General features: G+C 38.0%; 11 protein-coding genes across 11 annotated transcripts; 6 read left to right on the top strand and 5 right to left on the bottom strand.

The window, feature by feature from the left end:
• The first annotated feature begins 627 nt into the window (after positions 1–627).
• On the top strand, positions 628–1,995 carry BDF20DRAFT_183242 (uncharacterized protein). The gene has a single exon (XM_053074873.1). The coding sequence runs from the start codon at positions 735–737 to the stop codon at positions 1,875–1,877; it is 1,143 nt and encodes a 380-aa protein (XP_052931915.1). The 5' UTR covers positions 628–734; the 3' UTR covers positions 1,878–1,995.
• A 1,822-nt stretch (positions 1,996–3,817) lies between these two features.
• Positions 3,818–5,491, bottom strand: BDF20DRAFT_182815 (uncharacterized protein). Its single transcript, XM_053074872.1, has 5 exons — positions 5,197–5,491; positions 4,916–5,116; positions 4,738–4,831; positions 4,184–4,656; positions 3,818–4,091 (listed from the first exon to the last, which is right to left on the bottom strand). Exons 1-4 carry the CDS (start codon positions 5,281–5,283, stop codon positions 4,298–4,300), a joined length of 741 nt encoding a protein of 246 aa, XP_052931914.1. The 5' UTR covers positions 5,284–5,491; the 3' UTR covers positions 3,818–4,091; positions 4,184–4,297.
• Positions 5,492–5,699: 208 nt separating this feature from the next.
• On the bottom strand, positions 5,700–6,873 carry BDF20DRAFT_827672 (uncharacterized protein; the record flags this gene model as incomplete). Its single annotated transcript, XM_053078182.1, has 2 exons — positions 5,700–6,222; positions 6,302–6,873. 2 exons carry the CDS (start codon positions 6,871–6,873, stop codon positions 5,700–5,702), a joined length of 1,095 nt encoding a protein of 364 aa, XP_052931913.1.
• Positions 6,874–8,308: 1,435 nt separating this feature from the next.
• On the bottom strand, positions 8,309–11,260 carry BDF20DRAFT_828162 (uncharacterized protein; the record flags this gene model as incomplete). Its single annotated transcript, XM_053078227.1, has 6 exons — positions 8,309–8,625; positions 8,680–9,148; positions 9,188–9,586; positions 10,406–10,660; positions 10,796–10,914; positions 10,966–11,260. 6 exons carry the CDS (start codon positions 11,258–11,260, stop codon positions 8,309–8,311), a joined length of 1,854 nt encoding a protein of 617 aa, XP_052931912.1.
• Positions 11,261–12,576: 1,316 nt separating this feature from the next.
• On the top strand, positions 12,577–16,419 carry BDF20DRAFT_1004297 (BRO1-like domain-containing protein). Its single transcript, XM_053074662.1, has 5 exons — positions 12,577–12,599; positions 12,697–12,768; positions 12,856–13,181; positions 13,263–14,907; positions 14,993–16,419. The coding sequence occupies exons 3-5, from the start codon at positions 12,901–12,903 to the stop codon at positions 16,364–16,366; spliced, it is 3,300 nt and encodes a 1,099-aa protein (XP_052931911.1). The 5' UTR covers positions 12,577–12,599; positions 12,697–12,768; positions 12,856–12,900; the 3' UTR covers positions 16,367–16,419.
• A 376-nt stretch (positions 16,420–16,795) lies between these two features.
• On the top strand, positions 16,796–19,801 carry BDF20DRAFT_908127 (chitin synthase III catalytic subunit-domain-containing protein; the record flags this gene model as incomplete). Its single annotated transcript, XM_053083448.1, has 4 exons — positions 16,796–17,162; positions 17,184–17,925; positions 18,721–18,845; positions 18,930–19,801. The coding sequence occupies 4 exons, from the start codon at positions 16,796–16,798 to the stop codon at positions 19,799–19,801; spliced, it is 2,106 nt and encodes a 701-aa protein (XP_052931910.1).
• Positions 19,802–20,075: 274 nt separating this feature from the next.
• On the top strand, positions 20,076–20,433 carry BDF20DRAFT_789033 (uncharacterized protein; the record flags this gene model as incomplete). Its single annotated transcript, XM_053076157.1, has 2 exons — positions 20,076–20,191; positions 20,274–20,433. Coding segments are annotated over 2 exons (276 nt in total), but the record flags the coding sequence as incomplete, so codon positions are not given.
• A 606-nt stretch (positions 20,434–21,039) lies between these two features.
• On the top strand, positions 21,040–21,705 carry BDF20DRAFT_796110 (uncharacterized protein; the record flags this gene model as incomplete). Its single annotated transcript, XM_053076273.1, has 2 exons — positions 21,040–21,247; positions 21,302–21,705. Coding segments are annotated over 2 exons (612 nt in total), but the record flags the coding sequence as incomplete, so codon positions are not given.
• Positions 21,706–21,786: 81 nt separating this feature from the next.
• On the top strand, positions 21,787–23,126 carry BDF20DRAFT_182772 (TIM21-domain-containing protein). Its single transcript, XM_053074871.1, has 3 exons — positions 21,787–21,874; positions 21,955–22,163; positions 22,257–23,126. The coding sequence occupies exons 1-3, from the start codon at positions 21,867–21,869 to the stop codon at positions 22,697–22,699; spliced, it is 660 nt and encodes a 219-aa protein (XP_052931907.1). The 5' UTR covers positions 21,787–21,866; the 3' UTR covers positions 22,700–23,126.
• A 189-nt stretch (positions 23,127–23,315) lies between these two features.
• Positions 23,316–24,684, bottom strand: BDF20DRAFT_828352 (Septin-domain-containing protein; the record flags this gene model as incomplete). Its single annotated transcript, XM_053078243.1, has 3 exons — positions 23,316–23,709; positions 23,828–24,331; positions 24,467–24,684. Coding segments are annotated over 3 exons (1,116 nt in total), but the record flags the coding sequence as incomplete, so codon positions are not given.
• Positions 24,685–26,283: 1,599 nt separating this feature from the next.
• Positions 26,284–27,015, bottom strand: BDF20DRAFT_896449 (uncharacterized protein). Its single transcript, XM_053082507.1, has 3 exons — positions 26,669–27,015; positions 26,473–26,582; positions 26,284–26,397 (listed from the first exon to the last, which is right to left on the bottom strand). The coding sequence occupies exons 1-3, from the start codon at positions 26,910–26,912 to the stop codon at positions 26,314–26,316; spliced, it is 438 nt and encodes a 145-aa protein (XP_052931905.1). The 5' UTR covers positions 26,913–27,015; the 3' UTR covers positions 26,284–26,313.
• Between the last annotated feature and the right edge of the window lie 647 nt (positions 27,016–27,662).

Below are 27,662 nucleotides of genomic sequence, written 5' to 3'. Positions count from 1 at the left end.
TTCTGGAGGTTAGGTGCATATTGCGCGAAAAAAGCTTAAGCGCCAAACGATCCTTGAAGTAAGGAAGATAACAGAACAACGATGGCGTGGATTTGGGGATAGTAAGAAAACGCGGTTCTACGTCTGGGAAACGAAAACAGCCACCCCGATGATTTGCACCATTTTTTTTTTTTTTTTTTTTTTTTTCTTTGGCGCTTGTGTCAATGTTGGCATCACAAAGAAGAAAAACCTTAAAATCTTAGATTTTTGTGTATCCATGACAGCTTTAACGTGCGCGAGTGCTTAATATTAATATCGTTGGCACTTTAAGTCTATCTCTTTCTAAAAAAAAAAAAAAAAAAAAAAAAAAAGAAGGCCCCCTCAAAGTATGTTAATGTGTAGTATAACCAAAAAAGAAACGGCGTTATGAAATGGTATGTATTTATACGTGGGATGAATAGGGAACACAATGCGAAAAATGAAAAGAGCAGTAAAGATTTTTTTCTTGTGTATTTTCAGGGGGAGCCAATCAAAAATCGTAGATCAGTTCTAAAAATGGATATGCACCGTTAGCGCACATCAACTGTCTCCTGGCTAAATCGGAAAACTTATAAATACAATTGAGTTTTTACCGTCTTCCCCACTTTTCCCTGTTTTTAATTAATTTCAAATCAACAGATCAGAAGTATATATATACAAAAAAAAGCTATTCTTACTTTTTATTCATTCATCTTTTACTTTTGCACATCATATCAATGACTATATCTACTACTGCTTCGACTAACAATAACAAAAAGACATATAAATGGGCTTCAACCAATCAGAACAAAACCATCTCCGACATAGGCAAGCGTAGCCATCATATCAAAAAGCGTACAACATCAAGAAATGCACATACGCGCACAGTAATGACGACAGCTTCTGCCATCATGACGACAGTGGTAGCTGATATAGAAAAACACAAACCACAAGATCCTTTCACGGAAATCGAGCAACTTCAAAAAGATCTCTCTTTCACATACGATACAATCGCCACTATCACCGTACACTTTGACAGTCTTCACCATGCATATATTTCTAGTAAATCAGAGCTGGATAAAAACAAAAATGCTACACGCTTATGCGAAATGGAAAAAGAACTTTTAACAGCTTACGACGATTTGGGGCTTCAAGTCACCCATTTGGAGCGCAAAATTGTAAAATATGAAAAGCGTTTAGCTCAACTCAGAGACTCGGTCAAATTCTGTTCACCTATCGGAACGACCGCCTCTTGTACCAAAACCAGCACATCATTTCGATCCTCTTCAGTAACAGCATCCCCACAAAAGCAATCGCCTCCTACGGTGGAAAAGAAGTTTAGACTACCATCGGTACCTCGAGAAGAACAACAACCTCTGCAGCAGCAACCCCAGCAACAGCCACAGGATTTTGAACAATCACCTTGTATGTGTAATGATGCTCTACATTACAACAGCAGTATACCTTCCCCATGTTCATCCACTGATTCCTTGATGGCAGAGCTTAAAATAGAGAGTCCAGACTCTCTTTACAACAGCAGCCATTACTCCTATAGCAACGGTTTCATTGGAGAAGATTATATGTTACAACAAGAAACCGTGATATACGAACAAGAGGCGCGTTTGTACGATCCCGGATTTTGGTGTTTGTCGGATATGGACAATTATGGACTCTGCAGTGACACGAACAATAATAAGTTGAACATTACGTTTACTCCTCCATTTCCTTCTTGGTGTCAGCAACAAGACTATTTTCAGCAGTGTGGCAATAACAGCTTCAACTATTACTATAACAACATCAACAACAGCACTTCTAGCATGGGCAACGATATGTTTGGTTCTTACTACCCTACCTCATCTCAATATTATCAAGCTTTTTAATGCTCAATTCATTATCGCACATTCCATTCGTTCAAATCGTCGACCCCTGTAATGTTATACTGATCTATACACCATTCAACTTACTTTATCTATATACAACAGTTATTATACTCCACATTTGTTTTGTATGTCTTTTTATACCTTGTCAAGATTCCCAGTTATGAATATCTCTTATCTGCATCAACAATTTATAGATACTACTAGTCTAGCAATCACCTATGTCCTTCCATGCTCCTTTATAACTTGGTATTATGCCTCACCATATGCCTACATATTCCCCTTCTATACATATACTTGTCTATATATCGTCTTTCTTTCTTTGTAAATAAAACAGGGTTGGTGTTCTCTTCCCACATGTCTAAAATAAGATGATCTTCAAACGTTCTTCTTTTTCTTTCTGTCTGAAAATGGAATAACAGTAGAACGCCCATTACAGTCAACCAATTGTACATTATCTGTTGTCCAAAATCTAGGAGAGCCATTATGTGCAACCTAAATCTTTGCATTGAATAAAACGTTGAATAATCGGATGATGTTTTTTCTTTTAGAATGTATGAATTTTCTATCGTTGAGAGTAAACCAAACAGTAGCACGATTCATTCACGTGTAGTAAAACAGTAGACTTGAGTTTATATCGATACAGTGAGATGATGTGACAAGTGGTGATCTTGAATCCTTTTAATTCAGACTGCCGTGTTATAATACGGTTTTTAAGCCTTTCCCTTTTAGACACCTTTAACAAAATTTATTTTCATTTAGACAAATTTTATATGCTTTAGGATGAGATGGTATTTATTCTTGAGCGATTTCACTGGAAAATCAATTTTTCAGTAACGTCGCATACAATTTAACCCTAAAAATGAGTCTGCATCAGTAAGAAAGTCGCTAATGATTAATAAACACGGTTTTCCCTTCTTCCTTTAAGGATTCATATCACTCTGGCTCTATTTTTTTTTTTTTGTTTTGCACCACGGACTTCTTTCTAATTCGAATGTCTTTTTTCCTTTTCTTGGACGGTTTACATTTTTCATCTGAAAAACTGTTGTCATTTGTCGAAAATTAAAAATGTTTACTGTCCAATAAAAATTGCAACTTATCTAAAATGATAATTATACTTAGAAGCACAGGTTTAGTCTTTCTTCACTTCTTTTTTTTTTTTTTTGTCTTGGTGTAACAGTTTCATTTACAAAAAGTTTAAATTTTGACGGTATCGCTTATTTCACGCTGCTTTGTAATTATGTTACGTTTTTGTAAAACGTAGTACAAAGTGATAGCATGGCAAATCGAAATTCCTAAAGAGTACTTTTTTCAATTTTCCATAGACTTGGGAAATGAGTGATACTTCTGTGGATAAGTAGCGCTTTCTGATTTGCTCATTTGTGACGCGACGAGTAAATGGGAGCCAGCATAACTACCATAGCTTCCCATAAAAGAACATTAGCTTATAGACTTGATATCCTATTGTATTGTATTGTGGTTTTTGCAGGGATATTTAAAGTTTCAAGGTTATTATTTCCATTTGTCATCATAGTCAGAAAGGAAGGTGCGTTAAGTACGCTCGACTTTACATATTCATGTATGTACATGCTCTTGGCGTGGCATCAACAGACGTGATTGCTTCTCCAATGTCACTTTGCAAATAAAGCTGCTTGGCGTTTTGTTCTCATTTATAACCTAAAATACACACACTATCGAAAAGGAAATGGAACATGCACTAAAAAATACCTACTCAAGAAGCATCACGTGCGATTCATTTGACTACATGAGATCGTAAAAAAGGGGGTGTCGACTAATGTATTGATTCTTTAGCCTTACCAAACAGTATATGAAGTGTCCAATCTAATTATAAAATGAGCGCCTTATTGTCGGGTAATAGCATTACCAACATTTCAATAAATAATCATTTTGAAATAGAGTTAAAATGTACTCTTTGCCATGAACAACCAAGTGTGGTGCCCAGCAAAGTCGCAAGCAGCTACGGCAATCCTATGCCACGACTTTGATATACAGCATGAATAAATGTGGCTCAAAATATGAGAGACTCACTTCAAATCTAGCAGCTTTTATCAAAACAGACTCCTCGGCGAGATTGTACCGTACGTTTATTGATTGATTTGATTTGTGCATAAAAAAAGACAATCAAGGAGATGGTTTAGCTGCATCATATTAGAAGTATCGTAAAAAAAAAAAAAAGATCATGGCGACTGGTCATTTCTTCGAATGAGAAAAAAAAAAACAAACAACAACAATAAATATTAGTCCATACAAAGCTACAAATTTCTTTGTGAAATCGACAGAGTATTCACCTTGTGTGTTGTCGTAAAGACGGATTTATCGCTATCTATTTTCGTAAAAATGAATAGCAGACTATTGAAGCAATATCCATTGGTACCATCTAATGCTTCCACATGGCAAATGTATCATTCATGTTGTGTCTTTTTCCTCTGTAGAGGATGTCCTATTAGCTGTGTTGTCGCCACTGCCAAATTATCCATAGCAGTCACCAGGCTAGTTTCAAAATACCAGCCTGGATTTACATCTGAATCCATGCTATTCAATATCTCATAGATATCGTTTCTCCACACGTTGGATTTTTCGTGCAGATAAATGACGTCCATAGTGAACATTGGAGAGTTACGTAATTGTGCTCGATAAAACTGATTCGTCAAAGGCGTCGGTTTCGCTGTTCTTGCATATACAAGAATACATTGGTAAAAAAAGTCTTTGGTTTCCCGAATGTTGACGTTTTGGTCAATCACCGAGTATAGACTTTGCAAGTCTACGGTAGTGCAAAAAAGCGCATTTGTGCTTCATGTTATTGTCTGTCATAACTGATACATAGTAAACCTCCTTATCTTACCAAATGTGCCATATTGAATATTATCAATCACTTTCTCGTGTAATCTATCCAACTGCTTCAATATGGCATCCGTATCAGATGTTAAATCACACCACTGTTCGAGTGCAAAAAGACCGCTCAATAACTAAATTTTCAAAGTTTCTACTTATTCGAATTACAGCGGGGAGTAATATTTTACCCATTGGGCTTCGTCTTCCAACAAAATGATGCCATATTCATCATTACTTCCAAGCATGGTATTGATGTTTACATATCGTTTTAAAAACCTCTGGACTGTTTCGATCACTGTATTAAAGTATAAGTTGCTATTGCCAACACCACCGTTAGCTGACGGTTTTAAAGCACGACTCATCTCATTTGACACATCTATACAGAAGATCTATTATTTTCTTATCAGTGATAAGCTATCGGTGTTATTGGTGCGCGCCATTCATGAGAATACAAATAGGCTCAATTTACGATTTTTCTGGGTATATTCTTCTGAAACTTTATGGATAGAGATGGCTTCTTCTCAACATCGTCATGTTCCAATTCAATGAGCTCCATTTTTTGCTGCAAGTTGGCTTGTTTCTGAGTGAATTGACAAAAAGGACAAAATAGAAAAAGAAAAAAAAAAAGAACTTCGTGCAGCTTTGCATCATTGTTTGCATTCGTTTTATTTACAAGTCAAACAAATCACGTAAGCTAGTAATATTTCATTGATGTTAAAAAAAAAGCAACATGGAAAAGGGCAAAGCAAATAGTGAAGAACGAATATTAGTAGACATTCAAAAAAAAAAAAAGACTGGAGGGGAATAGATGTTCTTAGTAAGAAATTTGGGAAAGACAAAAAAAAAAGAAAGATAGTGTGGGATTAGGGTGTCAATGAATGAAGTTAAGAAAGGGTTATCATAGATATACAGATATAGGGAGGATCATATAAATACTTATATACTTATAAATAAAGCAAAAGAAAGACTGCACTACGCATATGGAGCAGCATTTCTATATACAGGACTTTTTCCAATCATATCCCGTAAAATATGCCTCAAATAAGTTTTATACATAACCACTGCACTAGGCCCTGGTCTTGTATATATCTGTCCACGCGTTTTTGCCTCGTTTGACCGTAAACACCACTGATCATATTGTCGGAAGAATTCCCGGTGAACATGTTCTAAGGTATCTTTGACTACTGGGAATAAAGCAACAGACCAAACTGAGCTATTGGGCTGCCCAATCACTTCAATGATATTATCGTGTTGGTCTGCGGGCCACATTCGTGTTTCATCATCCAAAATTAACGGTAAGCTGGTGCCGCTTCCAAAAGAGTTATCTGTGAGATTGCAATAAGTAAAAAGTGCGCGCAAGTCTTTTGGAGGTCTGGAGGGATCAATTGATTTTCTGATATATTCGTGTTCATGACGAGCAGAGTATATAGGACCTTTGATGCGGGTTTTCAGAGGGTCTAGAACGTCCACCACATTAGTTACATATTCTTGGTCACTAATTAATCAGAATGAAAGTTAATTTAGATAAGAGAACAATTTTAATCTAATGACTGTTTATATAAGCAACCACTTACCCTAAGGAGCAAACAGATATCTGGAATAGATTCTGTGCCCAGTCGAGGAATTCTTGTACTCTTTCTGCCAGAACGATTCTTCTTCCATCCTTTAATCTAGCAACGCGATCTCTACATTTTGGCAGGTCTGCCTCGGGTACAAATCGTTCATTCCCTTCACCCACCAATCGCACCAACGTATCATCCAAATCCAACACAAGCGGGAGCCTCCTGAAATGAAGTAACTCTTCTACCGAATCCCTCATGTTCTTTTCAAAGACATCCTGCTTGACGATGTAGCCAAAGAAATAGGTTTTCTCTTTTGTAGGCTTCAAATGCACTTCATAAATTTCATTTTTAACACTTCGCATACAGAAATAAGCTGTTTCTCGAAGACCGTTCAATTCATCCATCCAGGGATGGTTGTTCTCGAGGTTTTCGGGTTGAAATACAAAATGATGATGGTTTTGGTTGCATTGAGAGATAAGTGCATAGTAAGATCGTTTATGTTCACCCATTATTTCATAAGAGTCTTCAATGACTAATACAGGATCATCCTTTCGTAGACGTAATTCATGTAGCTTCAACTGCATGATGGTGTTTGATTGTTGGTTGTCGTCTGTTTTCAATCTTTTGGTTGGGCGCAGATGAGATTGTGGGGCTTTAAAAACATTAGCAAAAGAAATTTTGGGCCTCCAATGTTCAATACAGTCAGGGCCAAGTGTCTTTACATTTTCTAAACCTACAAATTCAGTTTTATAGTAGGAAGATTTGTATCAATCTCTAATACTGTATCAATATGGCTTACTGGATAATTACCTGTTGCACCGTTTATAGGAAGATCATTTGCTTGATAAACGGTTTTCTTAGTGGCAGTATCATTGGCCGTAGAACTGGTAGGAGTAGTGGTAGAAGAAGTGGAAGCTGTAGTGTTGATATCAGCGACACCACTCTTCAAATGGCCATTGTTATTTGGATAAGAATTTATAGCATCTTTTTCAATAAGGTATTGTAAAGAAGTACTAATTTGATATACATTCTACAAGATCACATTATTCAAATAGGGGATGTGAGGTAGTGCAATAAAAAAGAGACAAAAAACCCAGCCCATACAGAAAGAAGAAAAAAAAAAAAGGTTAGTCTATTTAAAACTCCCCCTGATTTTTCCTCTTTTCAAAACAAAAAAAAAAATAAAAAAATGAAGGAACTTACAGCCCTATCTCTTGTCCGAGGATCATTCACGTTCATAGATCCGTATCTAACAGGAGTATTACTATTATTCATAAAATTATTCAGATTACTATTGCTATTATTTACTGCGACGGTAGCATGTTGATATGTTTGTTGCTGTGGACGTGGTGATTGCTGCTGTTGCTGCTGATGTGGTGTGTACTGTTTGCTGTTCACATAACTGTGTTCGCTACTGATGTGCATGGTATGAGCATAAGTGTTATTAGAAAGACTGTTATTTCTGCTGGTATTGTTGTTAGCATTATATTTCCTGTTCACAGGAGGCGTAGAAGGCGACGGTGCCGCATCATTTAACATGCTGGATAAGTCCATGATTTCGATAAGGTGTGTATTTAGGGGGTGTATATAGTGACGAATAAATGAAGATGTTTATTCCGCTATAGAAATTTTTTTTGAGCTTTTTTTTTTGGTATAGATCAGCGGGGTGCGAAACAAATAAGGGTTTTTTCTTATCAAAGCCCTGCAATTTTTTTTTTTCTGAAAAGATTTTTGAAAGAGAAAAAAAAAGAAAACAAAATGCTGGGCAAAAAAGAAAGGTTAAAATTTGAAAAAGTTTGCGCGAAAATTTAAAAGATTGTACTGATTTTAAAATTTAAAGTTTGGCCAATGAGAATCCGTAATGTGATTGAAATTCACTATTTGATGTGCCAAAGTTTAGGGAGTTGATCCTGAGTACAAATAAAAGTAGGCCTTTTCTTACAGGTCAACTACATTCATCTTTTTTCCGTACAGAATACGAGAAAGCATAAAGAAAACGAAGGCTCGTTTGTCTTATTACTATGTTTTATTGGCCTGTTTATTACTAGTAACATTGCTAGTAGTTGTTGCTACAACGAAGCTTCTACATAATTTATTAATAGCCCTTTCGTACATCAAAGGAGAATGATCCATAAACATAGTACGACTAAATATGATCTCAGAAAAACGAGCCTCTACATCTTCACAACGGGATAAGACAACCTTGTATTGCTGTTTTATTTGAGGAATGGTTTCGATCAGGTAAACTGTGTTGGGCGGATACATCTTTTCAGCTGTCATATCTGCTCGCATCGTCTTGATCATGGCCCAGAACCATTTTTGATCTTCTTCATCATCTTCTTCAGCAGCCTTCATCATTTGTCGTTCCTGTTGCTGCTGATTCTTTTTACGTTGTTGCTGGAATTGTCCTGCCACCCGCGAAATGATCTCTTCTATAGCTTCAGATTCAGCATGCAGACTTGTTGCAATATTTTTTAAATCTTTCAGTATGCCAAAACTGAGACTACTGACAATGTCATAACCATGGACTACACTTGTCACAAGACCCGCGCAATATTGGCTCAGCTGCGACGACATGACACCAGGTGGGCCATAGGCATAGCAATGTATAGGCCGTCCCGCTGGTAAACCTGATAGTTTCGATGTGACGAAACAATAATGATTGTCTCTTATCTTCTTCTTTTCACTCCATAATACACACAGTAAACTCGCTACACCCCCACCCAATGAATGACCACAGAGGACCAAACCATAATCAGGGTATTGTAGTAAGCCTTGTCTTATCTTTTGGTAGACCTGCCCTTTCTCTTTGGCTAGTAATTGAGCCGCATCCAACATGCCACTATGGGCCTTGAAAGTCTTTTCTGTATCACCCGTTTTTTGACCAGCATTTTCTACGTTGGATGAGGGCAGTTTAAACTCGGTATAATCAAAGCTCAAGTCTGTCAAGATGTCACTCAACCCCAAGGTGCCACGACAAGTGAGAACGATGGCTTTGGCTGCATGGTCCACAGTCACATAGTGTACCAGCGCATGCATCGAGGGGTTGTGAAGGTAAAGTAGAGAGCGATCCGTATAGCTCGATAACAAGATATCTTCAACTGAGTTACCGGTATGATGGGCAAAAGCATGGTGATTTGGATGATGATGATAAGAATTGGGAAGAACAGTTGGGATATCGCCAATACCGAGAATACGCATAAATGATTCGCCGTACGCGGCACTTGCGTATTTCATAAAGTGAGCAATATTGTAAATGATGTGTTTTCGGGGAAAGTTAGCATCACAATGATTGTACTCTTCTTCTTCGTCTGCTCCTTCTCCTCCTTCGTCGTCTATGTGTTGATTTTCTTGTCGCTCGTCCTTTTCATCTGCTTCTGCTTCTTTTGCTGTCATGGTAAAGGCAGCGGGTATCATTTTTCTATTATTTGTTTTTGGTATACTACAGGAGATAGAGGCGTGTCGCTTCACCGATGGCAGAAAGTCTTGTGTTTGTAAAGCTCCTAATGTCGCTGATGGCGTCAATCTGTTGCTGCTGTTGTCAGTCTTTTGCGACTTTGAGATGGAGACAAATGAGGCTAAATCATGATAATCAGGTGAAGAAAATCGACGAGTAAATTTGATTCTTTGAGTTTTGTTTCTTTGATCGTCAATGTCTACATCGAGGTAATCAGATTGAAATGGCGGTTGCCTGAGCTTTCTTCTTTTGGGAGTGGTTGTTGTAGAAGAAGAGAGTAGAAAATTTGAATAAGCGTCTTCATTTTCGTCAGCTGGATTCTCTCCAGCCTCACAAGTTTTGCGTATGACGATGGATCGCTTATTGGTTTGATGATGGTGTACCAAGGAGTCTAATGGATAGATAGTCGTTGTTTTCGTTGTGAACCAAGTAGTTTTTGTAGTAATTTTGTAAGCTGCAGGATGTCGTGCTGCTGCTGCTGCTGCTGTTGTTGTTGTTGTTGTTGTTGTTGTTGTTGATCTACCATTTTTTTGGCGTCGACTGGCTGCTGCATGTTGCTTCTCGTTATTTTTGCTACCATAAGTATTATTATTCTTAAACTGAATGATATGATTGTTATTATTATTTTCCTCTTGTTGTTCTTTTGAGTTATAGGTCACGGACCCTTCCCATAGAACTGTCATGGGAATCTGTTTCATCATACGCTTGTGTGTTACATTTTGTAGTACAGCGAACACTGTTAACGCTTTTGTTAAGCTTGATAAAATTGAAATTTTCCCTGCTTTTGCCACTAGACTGAAATCGGGGTCTTGCACTAGTTCACGATGGACGAGCATGATAATGGACGCAATCGCACGAGAAGTCTCATTCGATCCAAATATACCATCAATGATTCGAACAGACTCCTCAGCTGCCTATTGTTTATAAATGTATATATATACATATAAAATATTGATTCGAAATTTGCATGATGAAGTTTAGCCTTGTTAGTTTCTTTTTTTTTAAAATTCCTTATTTTACATACATATCTTGGAAGGAAACTTACTTACTTTAAGACTGGATTGAATGGTTCTTGAAGTGAACTGTAGACCAGAAATAGCGAATAATTCAGCTAAAGAGAAAGTATGGCTGACAACTGACAGACCCATATTTGTATATTTATCGAGCACTTTTGCGAATGAGTTATTAGAGTCATCGATCGTTGCTACAGTTGCTATACTTTCATTCGTTGAAGAAGACGCAGCAGCAGCAGCAGCGGCAGCAGCAGCAATAGTGTGATGATGCAGTTTTCTGGCTGTCGATATAGCATTGGTGATAGCGTTTCTCGAGATGCCTAATGAAAGTGAGGTGCCGTATTTTGCTGCTTCAAACATGACATCGAAAAATAATGATGAACATCTCAGAGACACTCTTGTTGCAAAAGATACTGCTGTAACAATGTTAGCTACGTTTTCTGGTAGTAATGTAGGCCCTTCCTCTTTCAATATAGTTGTTGTAGTAGTTGTTAGTTCCATACAAAATTGACGATCGGTGCCTGATTTTTCAAGAAAATTTGAAGGAACGAAGAAAAAGCAAACTAAGGAGAAGGAAAAAAAAAAAGAGGATTTTCTGATCCCTTTATAAATAATAGTTTGAAGTCAACGACGACTGCCTCAACGTGCACACGGAATGCTGTATGAACAATACGCTGTGGCAGCTAAGCACTGCTTGTGGCAAAAAGATGACGATACTGCGTATACAACGTATTTTGGGATGCCAAATAGACTCTCGATTGCTTTTTTGCAGCTGAAGTACATTGTATGCAGCTGAATTACATTGTACACTTGATGAAAAGAAACCCCAATCATTTTCTACTCTCTCCACTTGGGAGTCACATGAGCCATCATCGTCATTCATTCTTTACCGTCTTCTGTCGGATGAGAGAGCTTCAGATTTCTATGGCATCTTTCCATAGTTGTAAGTAAGCCCCCTCCGTTCTCACAGAATCTATCATTGTTTGTAAAAGAATTGAAAGAGTATTTCGATCTATGGAAGGTGGAGATCTAATGATTTTGATGGTTTGACAAGACGGGGGAGGGGTCGCTATCTTTTTGATAAATGGACAGTTTTTGGGTAACCTGCATTTACTGCTATGTGCAGTCAGCTTTAGTTTGACTGTAGAAGGACTCTCTGTTCATCGAGGGACCTACCCCATACAATTTTCAATTGTTGTATGTGTACACAAAGAAACTTTCATGCTTTGAAATGTCAACAATGATGCTTCTCTCTATTCTTATTTGAACTTTAAAGCATCTCGTTAATTACTTGACAAAAAGCAAATTTCATTTGGACTGGGCATTTGAAGAATGAAGGCAGAATTTCTCTCCTTCGAAAGAGTTATGATTTATCACAAAAACATCCGAGAGCTCATGACTTCCACATCATTTTTTCAAATTTTTTTTTTTTTTTTGCGTCTCTGTATAATGAGACTGTCACTCAAAAGGCGAAACAGCTTTTATTGCACAGCCATCATATACCTTTGTAACCAAAAAAAAAATGTACAAAGAAGGCTTTAGACCAATAAGTGACCTACTTTGGACAGTATTGAGACTTCATATAAATGTCAAACTACTGGTCGCTTCTAAGCATTCGATGTCAATAAATGTTCTGCTGCTGTTATATATGAGCACTATTGATATATAGCCGTATACATAGAACATGTATATGTCAATCCAATATTGTTTGGTTTATTTTCTTTCCAGTATTTATACATAGTGCTCACATACCTTGTATGTTGTATCAAAAGTAAGTGCTGCATAATAAAAGGAAAGTGATGGTTCACTCTGCAACTATCCTTTCGGATGCTCCTATCTGGGAAAACGTACGAGGCAAGAAATAAAAACCTGTACCTTAATGTCAAATTGTTCCGTCTGCATAAATCCCTTCTCCAAAACTTCAGGCTCCGTACCTGTGTTTCATCTGAACTAATTCCAACCAATACACTTTACGTACCCACCTTCAAGAAAAAAGAAAAAAAGCCTGAGTAAGTAAGTGTGTGTATGTGTGTGTGTGTGTGTGTGTGTACGACAATTTCCCTTTCCTTTCGCTCAGTTCTTACCTTTCTTTTTAGTCTGTCGTAATAGACTCTATACGATTCTTTTAACAAGCACTCAGAATGGCTACACCGCAAATACCATTCATTAGTGCACCGTTCAAAAAAACGGATGATGTTGACTGGGTTCATCCCCTAAAAAAGTACATTGCTCGCGTTTATCAAGATGATCCCGAGAAATACAAAGAAGAAACACAGGCTTTCAATAGATTACGTCAAGATATTCGAGGTGCTGGAAAAGACATGACAGGACGAGATCTACTTTACCGTTACTTTGGGCAATTGGAATTACTCGATTTACGTTTCCCTGTGGACGAAAAACATGTGAAAGTTATATTCACTTGGTAAGAGAAGCATTTGCTTTTATGTGCATCCTATATGATACGGTATTGACGGAAGTGAGAGTTGTTCTACCCACTTGTTAGGTATGACGCTTTCAATAATCGCGCTATATCACAGCATTCCTTAGCATTTGAAAAGGCCAGTGTGATTTTTAATGAGGCAGCGACCTTATCAGCTATTGCCAGCTCTCAAAACCGAGCTGAAACAGAAGGACGTAAAAAAGCCTTCCATTATTTTCAAGCTTCATCCGGCATGTTCCAATACATCAATGACAATTTTCTCCACGCTCCTTCTGAAGACCTTAGTCGAGAAACGGTCAACTTGTTGAGCGAAATTATGTTGGCACAAGCGCAAGAATGCTTTTTAGAAAGCAGCATTCGAGGAAAGTCAAAAGACGGCTTGATTGCAAAGCTGGCCAGCCATGTAGCATGGGTCTATGGTAATTTGAACGACGGTATCAATGATGCTATACAAAACCGCAATGTGCATATTGACAAGTCCTGGTCATTACTTTGTCAACTGAAGCAAAAGTATTATTCAGCCACGGCTCAGGAGCATAAAGCAGCCGCATGTGAAGCAGAAGGCAAATATGGCGAATGTGCAGGCCGTTATGCAGCCGCAGAAAATGCAGCCAAAGAAGCAGTCAAGTTGGCAAATACATTCGCATCCGCTCTGCTAATATCGAATCATGCGAATGGAACGATCCCCTCGGAAGCGGGAGCAGCGGTACAAGAACTGTGCAAGACAAAGAGTGCACACTGCACAGAGAAGCTGACTACCGCCAACAAGGACAATGATATGATTTATCATGAAACAGTGCCTCAGGAGTCCATTTTGACGCCCATTGATCGCTTGAAGGCTGTCAAATCTATTCCTATTGTCGAATTGTACGGTCCTGACGAAATGAAGCGGGTCATAGGAGCTGACTTATTCTCCAAGCTGATCCCTCTCAGTGTTCATGAGAGTGCCTCCCTTTATTCGGAAGAAATAGCTAAACTATTGCGTGCTGAAAGTGAGAGATGCGATATCGCTAAAGCAGAATTGAACGCTTCTCTGGATTACATGAAACTGCCTGGTTCACTGGCTAAATTCAAAAATCAACAGGAAACTTCCACTTCTTTGGATGCCTTTGCTGAACCACCCTCCAATGTGAAAGATTGGGCAGATCAGATAGCGGTTGAAGAACGTACTGCATCCATCAACGATTTGATCAACTCGATCACCCTTTTAAAAAAGCAGGCCAAGCAATCATTGGATGAAGCCAGTATCAATTTGGATAAAGAAATGAGAGATTGTGAACAAAACCGAGTACAGTATGGTGATCAATGGACACAGCCGCCTTCAGGTTCTCTTACAAGTCAGTTCAGACAGGATATCTCGAACCATCGCCGTACTTTAGACAGTGCAGCCCAATCAGACAATCAGCTGATTGCCAAATATGAATCTGCTAGGCGTAATTTGGATATTTTGCGGGAAGGAGGCCAAAGTTTAACTCTGGAAAAGACGTATACTCAAACGCTTACGTCTCTTATATCGAATAATGAACATTCATCAAAGCAGCCAACCGAAGCCAGTCTGTTGGATCTCGACTTTGAATCAGAAGCAGAAAAGAAACAAAGTAGTAAGGAGAATATCAACGAAAAGGTGCAACGTGTAGAGACTACCATAGATAAATTGCGTAGAATTGAAAAGGATCGTGACGATACCTTCCATGATTTGAAAGAAAAGGTAATAAAGGAATCATTCTTTGCTTATAATAAAAGAAAGGGAAAAGGGATGAAAGTTAAACTGATGAGGTTATTGATTATGTTAGACAATGCAAGATGATATTTCACAACTGTTGATTCTAAACAAAAAAGCAAATGTTGAGCAACAAATTTTTGCTTCTGAATTGGAGAAATACCGAGCTCATCAACAGCGTATTTCAGCCACTATTCAGCATCAACAACAGGCCATTCAAGAATTGACAATCGCTTTTAAAGAATTGATGGAAGGTGATGAAGCCAAGACGTTACAGTTGCAATACGATAAAGCGGAAAGATTACGTCGTAACTTGACAGATGAATTGAACGAAGCAAGGGCGATTTACTATGAGGTGAAAGACGGTCTTAATCGTGGTGTACAGTTTTACTCCAATATTCGAACTACCATTGACTCCCTTCAGGCTAATATAAGTCGCTTTGTTTCTGAGCGAACTAACGAAAGAAATCGCTTGATAGAAGAAATGGAACGGAATAAAAGCTCCCAAGAACAAGAGATGCTTCGTGAAACTCTGAACAAGTATACAAGTGCTGCTAGTGCTCCTCCTCCACCCGCAGTGTCTGCTGCTGCACCTCCAGCAGCCTCTTATACACAGGTATCTCCATCACATGCTGCTCCTACTGCTCCTGCTGCTGGTCCTCCTCCTCCTCCTCCTCCTTTGCAATCAACGCTATCTGGATCATCAATAAACTCCAGTATGGCACATTTGACATACCAAGCACGTCAATTATCCATCAGCGAGCCTACGGTGCCGTCCTCTTATGGCGGCTACACACCCACTCCGCCACCCAAACCGCAAGGTATATTTCAAACCCCAGCACCTCATCAGCAGCAACCGGCGCCACAACCACCTATGAATTCATCCCCGTCAGCCGTTGGTTATGGTATGTATAGTCAGCCTGCCTATGCTCCACCTCCGTCTGCTTATGGACAAACATCATTACCTGTTCATCAGTCACCTATGCAAACTCCTGTGACCTATAATACCAATCCACAGCCCTCACCCTATTCCTCTCAACCTCAACCTCCTATGCAAAATTATTATGGAGTACAGCGGTCACAGCCAACAATGCCTCCACCAGGCCAACAGCCTGGGCAATATCCCTTGCCCTCGCCACAAGTACCGCCACAACAGCAGCAGCACCTATCTTTTGGCTACTCTGGTCCTCCTCCTCCGACAAGCCACTCTCATGGGGGACCACCACAGCAACCTCAATATCCTCAGTATCAACAGAATAATCCGGCAGCCCCTTCTTGGCAACAGCATCAACAACCACCTCAATTACAACCTCAGCCACAATATCAACCATCGCAGCCACAATGGCAGCAACAACCTTACCCAATGCAACCAATGCCACCAATGCAACCGCAGCAGCAGCAACAACAACAGCAGCAAAGGCCGCCTACGAGTAATCTATTAGATTAAGAAAGTCAAAAAGGCCGTCCTCTAATACAGTAAATTCATGATAATAAAGATATACATATCAAAATATTACCCGCCCCTCCCCCCCTTTTTATAGTTTGCTAAAGAGACAACACGTCGTATAATAACGAGGGTGATATCATCATTGGATTATATAGAGCTAGACTAAAAAGAAAAAAAAAAAACTGAACAGCAGCCTTTCTTTTCTTGAGCAAAAATGCGAATGTAGTACAGAGTCTAATCGATTGCACTTTAAAAATGGCCACTGCTTGTCCTAACTCCCCTTTCTTTTTTCTCTTTTTTCCTTTTCCCATCGTAATTATCATCATTAGCTCACTGTACATAGTGTATATATATATATATTTCTCTGTTTCTCTCAGTTTAAATCTTTAAATCTTTTTAACTTTTTATTTCAAATATCAAGCTAAAAACATGGCTGTAGAAAGGTTTACACGTAAGCGAGGCTTTACTGTGCTACTGGCAGCAATACTACTCTTATCTGTTTTGATATTTCTCACCAACTTTGTGCCAAATCGATCATCTCAATCCAAATTGTCTATAAAGGAAGACAGCCATCACGTACCATTATCAGATACGGCTATTCAGAAATCAGAGCAGAATGATGTAGCAGGAAAGGAGGAAGAAGAAGAAGGCGAAGAAGAAGATCGAGTGCAAGTGTCCACAAAGCCTAAAGACATGAAAGAATGGAAACCAAAACCATGGGGTCGTCTTAGTGATGAAATCGAGCAAGCCATCCAAAACAACATACGTCTTCATCTTCATGTCCCGAATAAGAAGAGTAAAAATCAAAAAACCACAGAAGAGCGTATTTTACTAACAGCAGTAGCAAATCAAGGCATGGCAGAGTATACTCTTAATTGGATTACTTCTCTTAAGAAATGCGGCCTTGATGACAAATTCCTTGTCTTTGCCATTGACGAAGCACTTGTCAGTACGTTGGCAGAACACGGCTATAAAGACCATGTTGTTCTGATCCCAAATGAATGGTTCCATAAAGAGCTTTCCAGTACTTTCGAAGCCTGGCTATCCAATGGTTATACACCCATTACTCATGCCAAATCATTAGTAGTAGAACGTTTGCTGTACACCGACGTCACCGTTTGGTTTTCTGATGTCGATATCGTCTTTACTTCTCCTTCCATTTACGATTATTTGGTGATGAAGTTGACAGCTCGTAAACAGACAGAAGTACTTTTTACACAAGAAACAGAGCAGCGATTGATCAACTCTGGCTTTTATGTCATGCGACCTACCATGTCAAATAAACGATTATTAGATGCATCCATTTATATTCAAGATACAGAACAAGACAAGAAACCGGAAGTGACGCAGCAAAGAGCCATGAATCGAGTGATTGAAACGATGGATTTAAATTATCAAACAAGCAGTATTGTATTGTTGGATTTGATGCTGTTTCCTCATGGTAGAGCTTATTTCGATCAAAACATGCCTTCAAAATACGGATTGCAACCCATGATGGTGCATGCAAATTATCGAAAAGGAGAGAATAAAATGAAGGATTTAAAGAGGTTCGGTCTCTGGTATATTTAACTCGACATAATAAAAAAAGAAAAAGCCCACAAGTTGTGCGGTAAAAAAATTCAAAGATTTCAACCCAACAGTGACTGACGATGTTTTTTATTTCATTAAGCTGGTTTGTGATGACTTTAGCGTATGATTTGAGCGAGTTTTTCTTCTTTTATGAGTTAAATGAGCTATTTATACGCTCCCTCTCACGAATCAAATCAAGAACAAAACTAATTTTTCGTTCTTCATTTTTGTTAATGAGTTTGGAAAAAATGCTAAAAAGCCGGGTTTACTGAACATGCGCTGAAATATTGCAAGTTTGAAGATAAATCGACTTTGGCATTGGACATTTTTTTATTTTTATTGTTGAATGATGAAAACGACAAAAAAAAAAAGAAACCAAAAAAAAAAACGGGCTATTTTTACATACAAACAGATCAAAAACTTGTATTTAATGAAATGTTGCACAGAAGATCTTGGGTTTATTTCTTTCAGCCAAATCAAACAGCCCCTTTTTTATAGTTGCTGTGCTCAGTTGCCTTTGTTTGTGTTTAATGAAAAAAAAAGGCGATTTCTTTTTGGCCCCCTTTCTTTTCATACTTTTTGCTCTTTTTTTTTGTTTTTTGCTTTTTCTTTTTACTCTTCTCCCTAAGTTATTCGCATTTTCTTTATTGTTTCTGTTCAAGCCCAGAACATACCCTTTCCTATACCAGATCAGAAAAACGTATAACGAAACTACAAAGTAGAAGAGAAACAAATTGACAACATTCATTCATGGTGGATATAACATATAAGTTTGAAGCATTCAGCTTCAATGGTATTTGCCAAACAGTCGCTTTACCACTTTGTCCACTTATTGGACAAGCCAACGGTATTGAACCCGTGTGCTATTCTCGAAATGTTGATTTAGCGGGGAATTTGATATTTCAGCCAGGTAAACTACCTTGTGGTTGGAGTTCCCCTTCCTCAAGTTGGAAAAGCAACTAAAAAAGTAGTATTCCTTCTTTTTGTGTGATAGCAACTTTGGTGATTGACGTTGTAGCTATCATTATGGCAGCCATCATGATTTATCACATTCGATCTAAATATACAGCTGTCGGTCGTAAAGAAATCGTCATGTTTTTCTATCTGTACATGATCACGACGTTCTTGGAAATGTTACTCGTCACTGGCATTATACCAACTTCTTCACCTGTCTATCCATGGTTCACAGCCGTACATATTGGCTGTATGTGCGCTACTTTCTGGTGTTTATTGCTCAATGGTTTTGTTGGCTTTCAATTCGCAGAGGATGGTACACCTTTATCCCTTTGGTCCATCCGAATCAGTTCTTTCGTCATCTTTTTATTGACGGGCTTTATTGCTATTGCTACCTTCCAACAAATCGGCCCCTTTTCGTACACTTCGCCAGGTGCTTTATGGGCCTTTTATTTCATTATCAATGGCGTCGCTTTCATTGTCTATGTCATTTCTCAAATCATCTTGGTCGTCAATACGCTGGATGACCGTTGGCCTTTGGGTGATATCTTGTTTGGTACAGCTTTTTTTATCGTTGGCCAAGTTATTTTATACATCTTTTCTGTCGTCATTTGTGATCAAGTGAAACATTATGTCGATGGTCTCTTCTTTGGTACCATCTGTACTTTATTAGCTGTCATGATGGTATACAAGTATTGGGATTCTATTACAAAGGAGGACTTGGAGTTCTCTGTGGGTTCCAAACAGAACGTATGGGAAGTCAAAGAATTATTAAAGGACGATGAATTATCACAGAGCTATCCTCAACAACAGCAACAACAACAACAACAACAACAACAGCAACCAATGTATGGTCAACAATATCATCATCATCAACCACAACCACAACCTCAACAAGCCTATCCTTATTAAGACGAGACACCCTCTTTGTTTTCTTTTTTTTTTTTTTAGCGGGGAAATAAAATAGATGTACAATTGCCCAGTAATCTTTTTTGGTTTTTTTTTCTTTTCCTTCATCCATTACTATCTTATTTTTAATACATGTCACTCACTCTTCCTAAACAACGCGTAGCAACTACATTCAAAAGCTTACTACAAAATAAATATAACAAAGTAACACAGTTCATTATTTAAAAGTAGTAGACAGACTAAAGGCTGTACTTATTGTATACTGTTGAAACAGGCATGCTTTGATTGTAATGCAAGAAATCCCACTTGGGCTTCTGTGACATTCGGCATCTTTATATGTCAGCAATGTGCAGGAATCCATCGTAATCTAGGTGTACATGTTAGTTTTGTCAAGTAAGGGTACAAAAAGTACTGTTTCATTGGACGATGCAAGTGTTTGCCAACACTTCCTCCATTCTTATTTGCCATAATGTAGATCTATTGTCTTGGATAGTTGGATGCAACATCAGCTTGACATCATGACCGTTGGAGGCAATAAAAATGCTCGTGAAGGATTCGATGAATCTGCATTGAGCCTAAAGGACCTGCAGACCAAATATACCACCAAGGCAGCATTACGTTATAAAGAGAAACTACAAAAGAAAGTAGAGCAATATCAGCAGGAACAAGAGCAAACAATGTCTTCTGAAACGACGGCTGTTCCCAAAGCAGACTCAGTCCAAAATATCAGTTTGATTGATTTTGAAGAAGAAGAAGGCTCGAAAAAGGCGTACCCACCAGAGACTTCATTAATTGATGTAGAAGACGATCAAAGTGATGTCCAACCAACGACAACGAGGTTCAATGAGTTGGCTATTTTCAAAACAAACAAAGACACAGATACCCCACCCTACATACCCAAACCGGAAACATCCGTGTTGGATGATCTATTGACTCCATCTGAGGCTAATGCTTCTACAGCCAACCATCGTGATTCTGCGATGAATGATTTGCTATCCTTCGATATGAACAATCAACAAGTGGTAAAGAATCCGTTGGAGGATTTCCTATCACCTTCGCCCACGACAACATCACCATCACCATCACCATCACCATCACCCTTATCACCGCCCATCGTGACAACGGCCAATGCTAAGGTGTATGATGATTTTTTTGACCAGTTCGAAAAGAAGACACCCGTATCACCCAGTCCGTCAGCGAAAAGAGTCGCTGTAAAGCCTATACCACAAAAAAATCGACATCATAAATCCTCCTTGGGCGTGCGTAAAGTAAATCACAGTATTTTTCAGCAACAAGCTCAGTTGGCGAAAAAAGAAGAAGATCTCAGAGAGCAAGGCATGTTGGACGAAGAAAGCATCGGTCGATATACCCGAAATGAAGCATTGAAAACAGACCCCACTTCCGTCAACATACCCACTTTGCCCAAGCCTGGCAGCATGACCATGGACCGTACGGCTACTCCTGTCAAACCACTAAGCGGACGACTCGAATATGTGTCAGAAGTGAGTAGCCGTCAACAGGAAACACGAGATGTAAAGCAAGATTTAGTAGAGCAGGATAGATTAGGCATGATGTCACTTTCATTGAATGATAAGAGTGGTAGTAGCAGGAAAAAGCAACCTGAACCAGAGCAAGATACGAATGAGGAACATTACGCTCGAGATAGGTTTGGAAATGCAAAGTCTATTTCTTCTGATCAATATTTCAATAGGGATGTGAATGATGACGGGATAAATACTGCACGTCTCTCTCATTTTCAAGGATCGAATAGTATCTCTTCCGATCAATTCTTTAATCGTTTGTCAAAACCTCAGAACAATACGATGAATCCTCTATCAAAAAAGCTACTGAAAGCGGCGACCAAGGGAGTCAATAAGTTACAAAATATGTTGGCAGACCTGGAGTAGTTTGTTTCTATCCATCAGTTGGAAATAAAAAAAAAGTTATTGTACAAATTGCATTAATTTTTTGGGAAATAATGAACTTCCGTTTCTTGTAAAAAAAAATAGAGTCCTCTTTTTATACTTTCCCCAAGTTTTTAAAACTTGCCATCACGAAAACAGTTCCAATGTTAAGGTAATGAGCATTGCTGTTTTTTTTTTTTTTCAACAAAAACCAAAGGAAAGCTGTTCATTGACCCTTATGATGAAAACCAGGGTTCCTATGATGAGACGATCCATTCTTTGCTTCACCCAACGATCGGCAACAGCAGGTTCAACAAGCCAACGAATACTAGCAGCCAATAAAAGACTCTTTTCGAGCCCTGCTTCGAACGTACCTTCTACAACGTCTAAAACATCCAAGAGTCATACAGGACTATCAACAGCAGGGAAAACCTGGAGTGAATTATCAACGCCACAAAAAGGTAGAAAGACTTTTATTAACAAACCAAGGCAGGGGTGGGAGGTGAATTATCGCTCAGCTATGCATTTAACAACCTTTCTCTATTCTACGATAGTGGTGGTAGCTTCAAAAACTACAGTGAATTTAGGGGTTATTTTAACTGGACTGGGACTTACAGGTGCTATTGTTTACTATATTACCAGCGAGCTATTCAGTTCACAAAGTACAACCAGCATTTTCAATCGTACAGTGGATCTTATTCGAGAGAATGAAGAAATCAAAGATATTTTAGGTGAGCCCATCAAAGGACATGGTGAGCCTAGCCGAAGTAAAAGAAGACGCAATCGTCGTATCATGTCGCAAGAAGTGGTAGATTTAGAAGGCAAAGATCATCTATTGATGCGCTTTTATGTAGAAGGGCCCTTAAATCAAGGCACTGTTTTGATAGACATGATAAAAGATGAGGAGAATAAGAAAAAATGGATTTATAAGAAACTATATGTGGATATACCAGGTCAAGGATTACCTTCGAAACGTATTTATTTACATCAATTATAATAACAATTGTTGCCTTTGAGAATTAAACATGCCAAAACCGAAAATGAAAGTGTTGTTCCGTTCAATGTGTCATAGTATGTTGTGTGTGAATATACGAATGAGCAAAAACAAAGGTAAAGGCAACAGTATTGCTTTTACGGATCCATCATGGTTTGAGTGCTAGGTGCTACAATTGAACAAGTTGCAGCGGCTTTTGGTAACTTCTTCTCGAATGTAATGATAAAGAGCTAGATATACAAGAATGAAGAATATAAATGAAGTATCATTTTCAAACGTCATTCATAATGAAACAACAACATCGCAACATACTGCGCTATATTCTTCCTAATAGTTGCGATTCTTCATTTTCAAAAATACGACATATTATTTCTCAAATGTGCGCGACATATTAAATATGAAATTGTGAGAGAAAAGCATGAATAAATAGAAAAATAAAGAAAAAGTGAACAAAGTATAAGAGTATTTGGTAAAAATTGTAAAAAAAGAAAAAAAAAAAAAGGTATTAAAGCTATATGTTTTATACTAACGTGTAAAATTAAAGGAAGGATTGGATATTTGTTGCGTGTATGATTGTCGTGTACTAAGTTATTGCGTTTTGTCTTGTTATAGAAGCTTTCTATTTATTGAAGGAGAAACCCTTCTTTTTAGCTGTCTTTTCAGGTGTCATAGGTCTACCGGACTCTAAACGACGTTTCTTTTCTTCCAAATCAGCTCGCTGTTTATCCAATGCCTCCTTCATTTCCTTGTGACGAGCGTATAGTTCTTCCTCAGATTGTTTCAATTTGGCCTCCTTTTCTTGCACCTTAGCTTGGAAAACGGATCTCATTTCTGCCTCCATCTTTGCTAATTTCTGTTCATGAGCAATACGTTCTTCTTCCATCTTTTGAACAGGGTTGACTTCCTTGAAGACAGAAGGATCTTGTTGAATACCCATAGCTGTTAACTTCTCGGTTCGGTAATTTTCATAAAGGACATCATTTGTATATTCCTTTAATTCTTCCATATGGGTACTAGATAAAATAGGCATATCAAATATCAGTATACAAGGTGCATATGAACAAAAAGTGCGTTCGTGCGTTGTTTTTTTTTTTTGGGGGGGGGGGGGGGGTTTTTTTCCTATATCCCTACCGAATCAACATTTGTCGAAGCTTAACAAAATCGCAATGTTCTTCATTATCCACCTCAATAACACCCCAAGGATATTTACGTCCTCGAACACGTCGACCCCCTTCTACCTCGAATTCTTTATCTGAACCGACAACAGCAAAGGGAATCTTTGACATAATTTCACGGTTCTCTGCAATAGTTTCTTGATCGTCATACTCATAAACAGGTGCTTGGTATATTTGAATTTTGTGATAAGCAATATCAGCCAAGATGCGCTCTTTAAAAGCAGCCACCTCTTCTTCCGTTAGTGTATCAGCCTTAGCAATAACCGGAATAAGATTGACACGCGTATGTAAACGACGCATAAATTCAATATCTAAAGGCTTCAAGGCGTGACCAGTTGGGCCGATGAAATAAAGACAGGCATGAATACGATTATCAACCATACGACGACGATTGACACGATTTTCTTGCTCAAGATATGCATCAAAGCGAGCTTCAATATTGTCCAAGATGGGCTTCCAGCTAGTAAAGAGGAGGGTATAAGTAAAATAGATATCAGTGAATGATCAAGAAAAAAAAAAAAAAAAAACAGGGAAAAAAAATAAAAAAAAAAAAATGAAAAAATAAAAAGTCGTACAGAAAAACGTGTCGAGTTACCTTTCTTCGTTATTCACAAAATCACCAAACCCAGGTGTATCGACTACTGTCAATCTCAACTTGACGCCGTTTTCTTCAATATCGGATGTAATAGACTGAACTTCAACAGTTTGTGTTGTCTTGTGCGATAATTCAACATTTTCTTTTGGTGGATAGAGCTGTGTGTTGAATAAGGTGTTGACCAATGTTGATTTACCGAGTCCAGATTCACCTAAAATTTTAATTTAAAGGAATTGAAAGTCAGTATTCAAGAACTTGTTTCCTGCTAGTTCACTGCAAACCACACCAAGACCCCGTTCATCCTTCAACCTCCTTACTGTAAGCTGTGCCTCTCTCTCCTTGCAATAATAACAACAACAACGTTATATGCACGCACCCCCTTCTCTTTTTGAACTCCTTCCCATCAAACAACCCCCCCCCCTCCTTTGGGTTCTGGTTTATCTCCTGCTTTGAACTCGTCTCTTGATGTAAAATTCAGATCTTTACCTACTACCATACAAGTGAACTGAAATCCTTTCTTTACAGATTTACGATGTACTTGGTTAGGAAGGTTGGCAAAACCTACATAACCTTGCAATTTTTTGCGCAAAACAGTAATCTATGTAGAAAAAAGATATGGATAAGTTATTTGATAATGTATTTTATCTATTGATAAAGAGATATTTTATTACTCCAGAAGAGGGACTGAGATTTTGGTCTGAACGGATAGTAAGAAAAGAGAACATTAAAGAATTTAAACATCTCATGATTGCTAACAGTTGATGATTGGATAAAAAGTAAACTCTTACCAGACATATGAAGATGGAATAAATAAGGGAATAAAGAATTGTATATGAAAAAAGTGAAAAAGTGAAAAAGAAACGAAGAAGGAAGCACTAATAATTGCAAAATAATTATATTTTTGCTTTTTCGGTGTTAAGCATGCACGACCTTTATTACGCCTAAATTTTTACAGGTACAAAAACTTTGAAATAAGGGGAGGTCAGATAACTGTGGGCTATTATAAAACTCAGAGCAGCAAACAAATCAGGGAATTCAAATCGCGTATTTTTTTATAAAAGAAAAGGCATCTCTACAGGAGTTACTGTTTAAACAAAAGAGGCTACTACTGGAACAAATAGACTCAATCTAGTATCATTCTACATAGAGATAATACCCGTCAAATTTGGAAAAAATATGCATACATGCATTCTTTGAGGAAAGAGTACAATGAGTACTACACTCAGCTAATTTGCTACAGTGTTTGCGATTAAAATCCGACCTTTTATACTCCTTCTCTTAGTTACCTTTTTTTTTTTTTGGGAATAACTAGGATTATTTTTGAGAACCAAACACAATCAAACATTAAGACTTTTTTAATCACATTTTTATAGACATCTTTAAAAAGAAAACAACTTTGTAAAAGAGCCTTAACTTTGCCACAGCAGCCAAGATAGCAAGAGGAAAATGATTATGAAGCTTTCGTGAAAGCAAAAATAGAAAAAACTAACAAAAGAATAGACAGGTTCAAGCATATGCTAAAGCTAGGAATTTTGTCTGAGGTCAGTTTCCGTATCATTCCTTGCCTCTTCATCTGAACTGATGAATAGCAATATGAGAATATCAGTTGTCTGTAAATTTCAATGTTCAATGGATAAAGAAATCAGTCATTAAAGCAAATGGAATTCTTTTCTGACATCGTAAATACAGACAGAGACCTTTGACACTTATTAACAACTCAAATCTGTTGCCGTAGGATTGCTTTCTATTCATCATCCTCTAACTGTTCTCTTTTTTTTAAAAATAGAGTAGCCTTTCCATCATCATTCAACACAAAAAGTTCCGACTTTTTATTCAATTTAATAGATCTAATCAGAATCAGTGTCATTTTCGGAATCGCTAACTTTGTTACTCCATTTCTTCGTTCGTTTGGTATCTAACTGCTTCATCACCTATAATGTTGGGCATGTCTGATGAGAATCGAGCTTTTTTGAAACTACAGAAAGACCATTAATGTAGTCGCTTACCTTTTTGTGGATTTTTCTCTCTAAATCAGTCGACCTTAGTGCGTGTTTCATTAGCTGTACATTCCACTTCAACTGTTCCTCAGCTGTTAATGCTTCCTCATGAAGTTTATCTATAAATAAAGTCGTTTCAAAAGATGTCATGTCCGAGATTTAGTTTTATGTTGGTGTAAAATACCATCCCAATCAGTTTCATTACCTATGGGATTTTCTCGTTTTTGCTTTTCCTGTTGTAGTTCTTTTGCTTTTTTATGTCTGCCGTATCGCATTTCGTATTTGATTTTCTTAATGCCTCTGTTGGTCTTTGGTAGTTTTAGTTTATCCTTTCGATCTTTCTTTTCTATAGAGGATGTTGCTGTTGAATTATTTGCAGACGCTAGTTTTTTGAAGGAACCAGTGCCTGCTAATAAATCCAACGATTGCTTTGCTAAACGGGATGACATTTCAATGAATAAATTTTGTTTTTCTGCGTCGTGCTAGGAATGGTATATAATGAGTATATCGTAGAGGGTCGTATATTTTACTATGAAAAAAAAAAGTGGAAAAACCGAGCTCTTTCTGAGAATTTTGTGGCTTTGAAATTCATGCGAGGAATAGTATTGGCCGGTCCGAACATTAGGAACACTAATGAAATTGTCACAATAAGGATATACAATCTCTGTTTGGTTTAGTATACGCTACATCACAGAATTGCAAAAGTTCAGTAAGTCTGGTTGCAATGAAAGTATAGGATGACCGATACTGATGGTTTATACAATTAGAAATATGGGCTTAGAAATTTCTGGGAGCTGCAAGATGGAGATCGGAAGAATAAGAACAGAAAGAAATTTAAACCATAACTTTGAATAGCCGTTTTCCGTAAAAAACCCAGCAAATGGTGGATAGGAAGGGGTGAAGTTAAACAGAACTCAAACAAACTGCTAGATGTGTTAAGCTGAACATCTGATAATGTCAGGCTATTCCTTTGGAGCGCTATAGTGTCTGTAGTGCATTGGTTTGCTGCTTTTCATACTACCTCCTAGTAACATAGTATTTCTCTATTACTGAAGGAATCGAAGGATAAACAAAGGGGCACTCTTATCAGATTTTTGGGCTGTTTTTCATCCAATCAAATGCAACGACAAAAATACACGAGCACTAAAAAGATCTGATAAATATTCGGCGTTTCATTGGATGGAACCAGCAATCCGCCT

Source organism: Mycotypha africana, assembly GCF_025528875.1.
Source record: "Mycotypha africana strain NRRL 2978 chromosome Unknown BDF20scaffold_12, whole genome shotgun sequence".
Lineage (NCBI taxonomy): Eukaryota > Fungi > Mucoromycota > Mucoromycetes > Mucorales > Mycotyphaceae > Mycotypha > Mycotypha africana.
Note: the sequence above shows the minus strand (reverse complement) of the source record. Positions and strands in the feature narration are given on the sequence as shown.

Bases quoted from the DNA above. Each gene is read 5' to 3' on its own strand.
- BDF20DRAFT_183242 (XM_053074873.1), top strand. From the start codon at position 735: ATGACTATATCTACTACTGCTTCGACTAACAATAACAAAAAGACATAT.
- BDF20DRAFT_182815 (XM_053074872.1), bottom strand. From the start codon at position 5,283: ATGGAGCTCATTGAATTGGAACATGACGATGTTGAGAAGAAGCCATCT. The intron at 4,832-4,915 runs GTAAAATATTAC...GCACTCGAACAG, and splicing joins TGGAAGACGAAGCCCAATGG to TGGTGTGATTTAACATCTGA. The intron at 4,657-4,737 runs GTAAGATAAGGA...GCACTACCGTAG, and splicing joins TATTCAATATGGCACATTTG to ACTTGCAAAGTCTATACTCG.
- BDF20DRAFT_1004297 (XM_053074662.1), top strand. From the start codon at position 12,901: ATGGCTACACCGCAAATACCATTCATTAGTGCACCGTTCAAAAAAACG. The intron at 13,182-13,262 runs GTAAGAGAAGCA...CCCACTTGTTAG, and splicing joins GTGAAAGTTATATTCACTTG to GTATGACGCTTTCAATAATC. The intron at 14,908-14,992 runs GTAATAAAGGAA...TGATTATGTTAG, and splicing joins TCCATGATTTGAAAGAAAAG to ACAATGCAAGATGATATTTC.
- BDF20DRAFT_182772 (XM_053074871.1), top strand. The intron at 22,164-22,256 runs GTAGAAAGACTT...ATTCTACGATAG, and splicing joins ATTATCAACGCCACAAAAAG to TGGTGGTAGCTTCAAAAACT.
- BDF20DRAFT_896449 (XM_053082507.1), bottom strand. From the start codon at position 26,912: ATGTCATCCCGTTTAGCAAAGCAATCGTTGGATTTATTAGCAGGCACT. The intron at 26,583-26,668 runs GTAATGAAACTG...CTTTATTTATAG, and splicing joins AAAACGAGAAAATCCCATAG to ATAAACTTCATGAGGAAGCA. The intron at 26,398-26,472 runs GTAAGCGACTAC...CCAACATTATAG, and splicing joins AGAGAAAAATCCACAAAAAG to GTGATGAAGCAGTTAGATAC.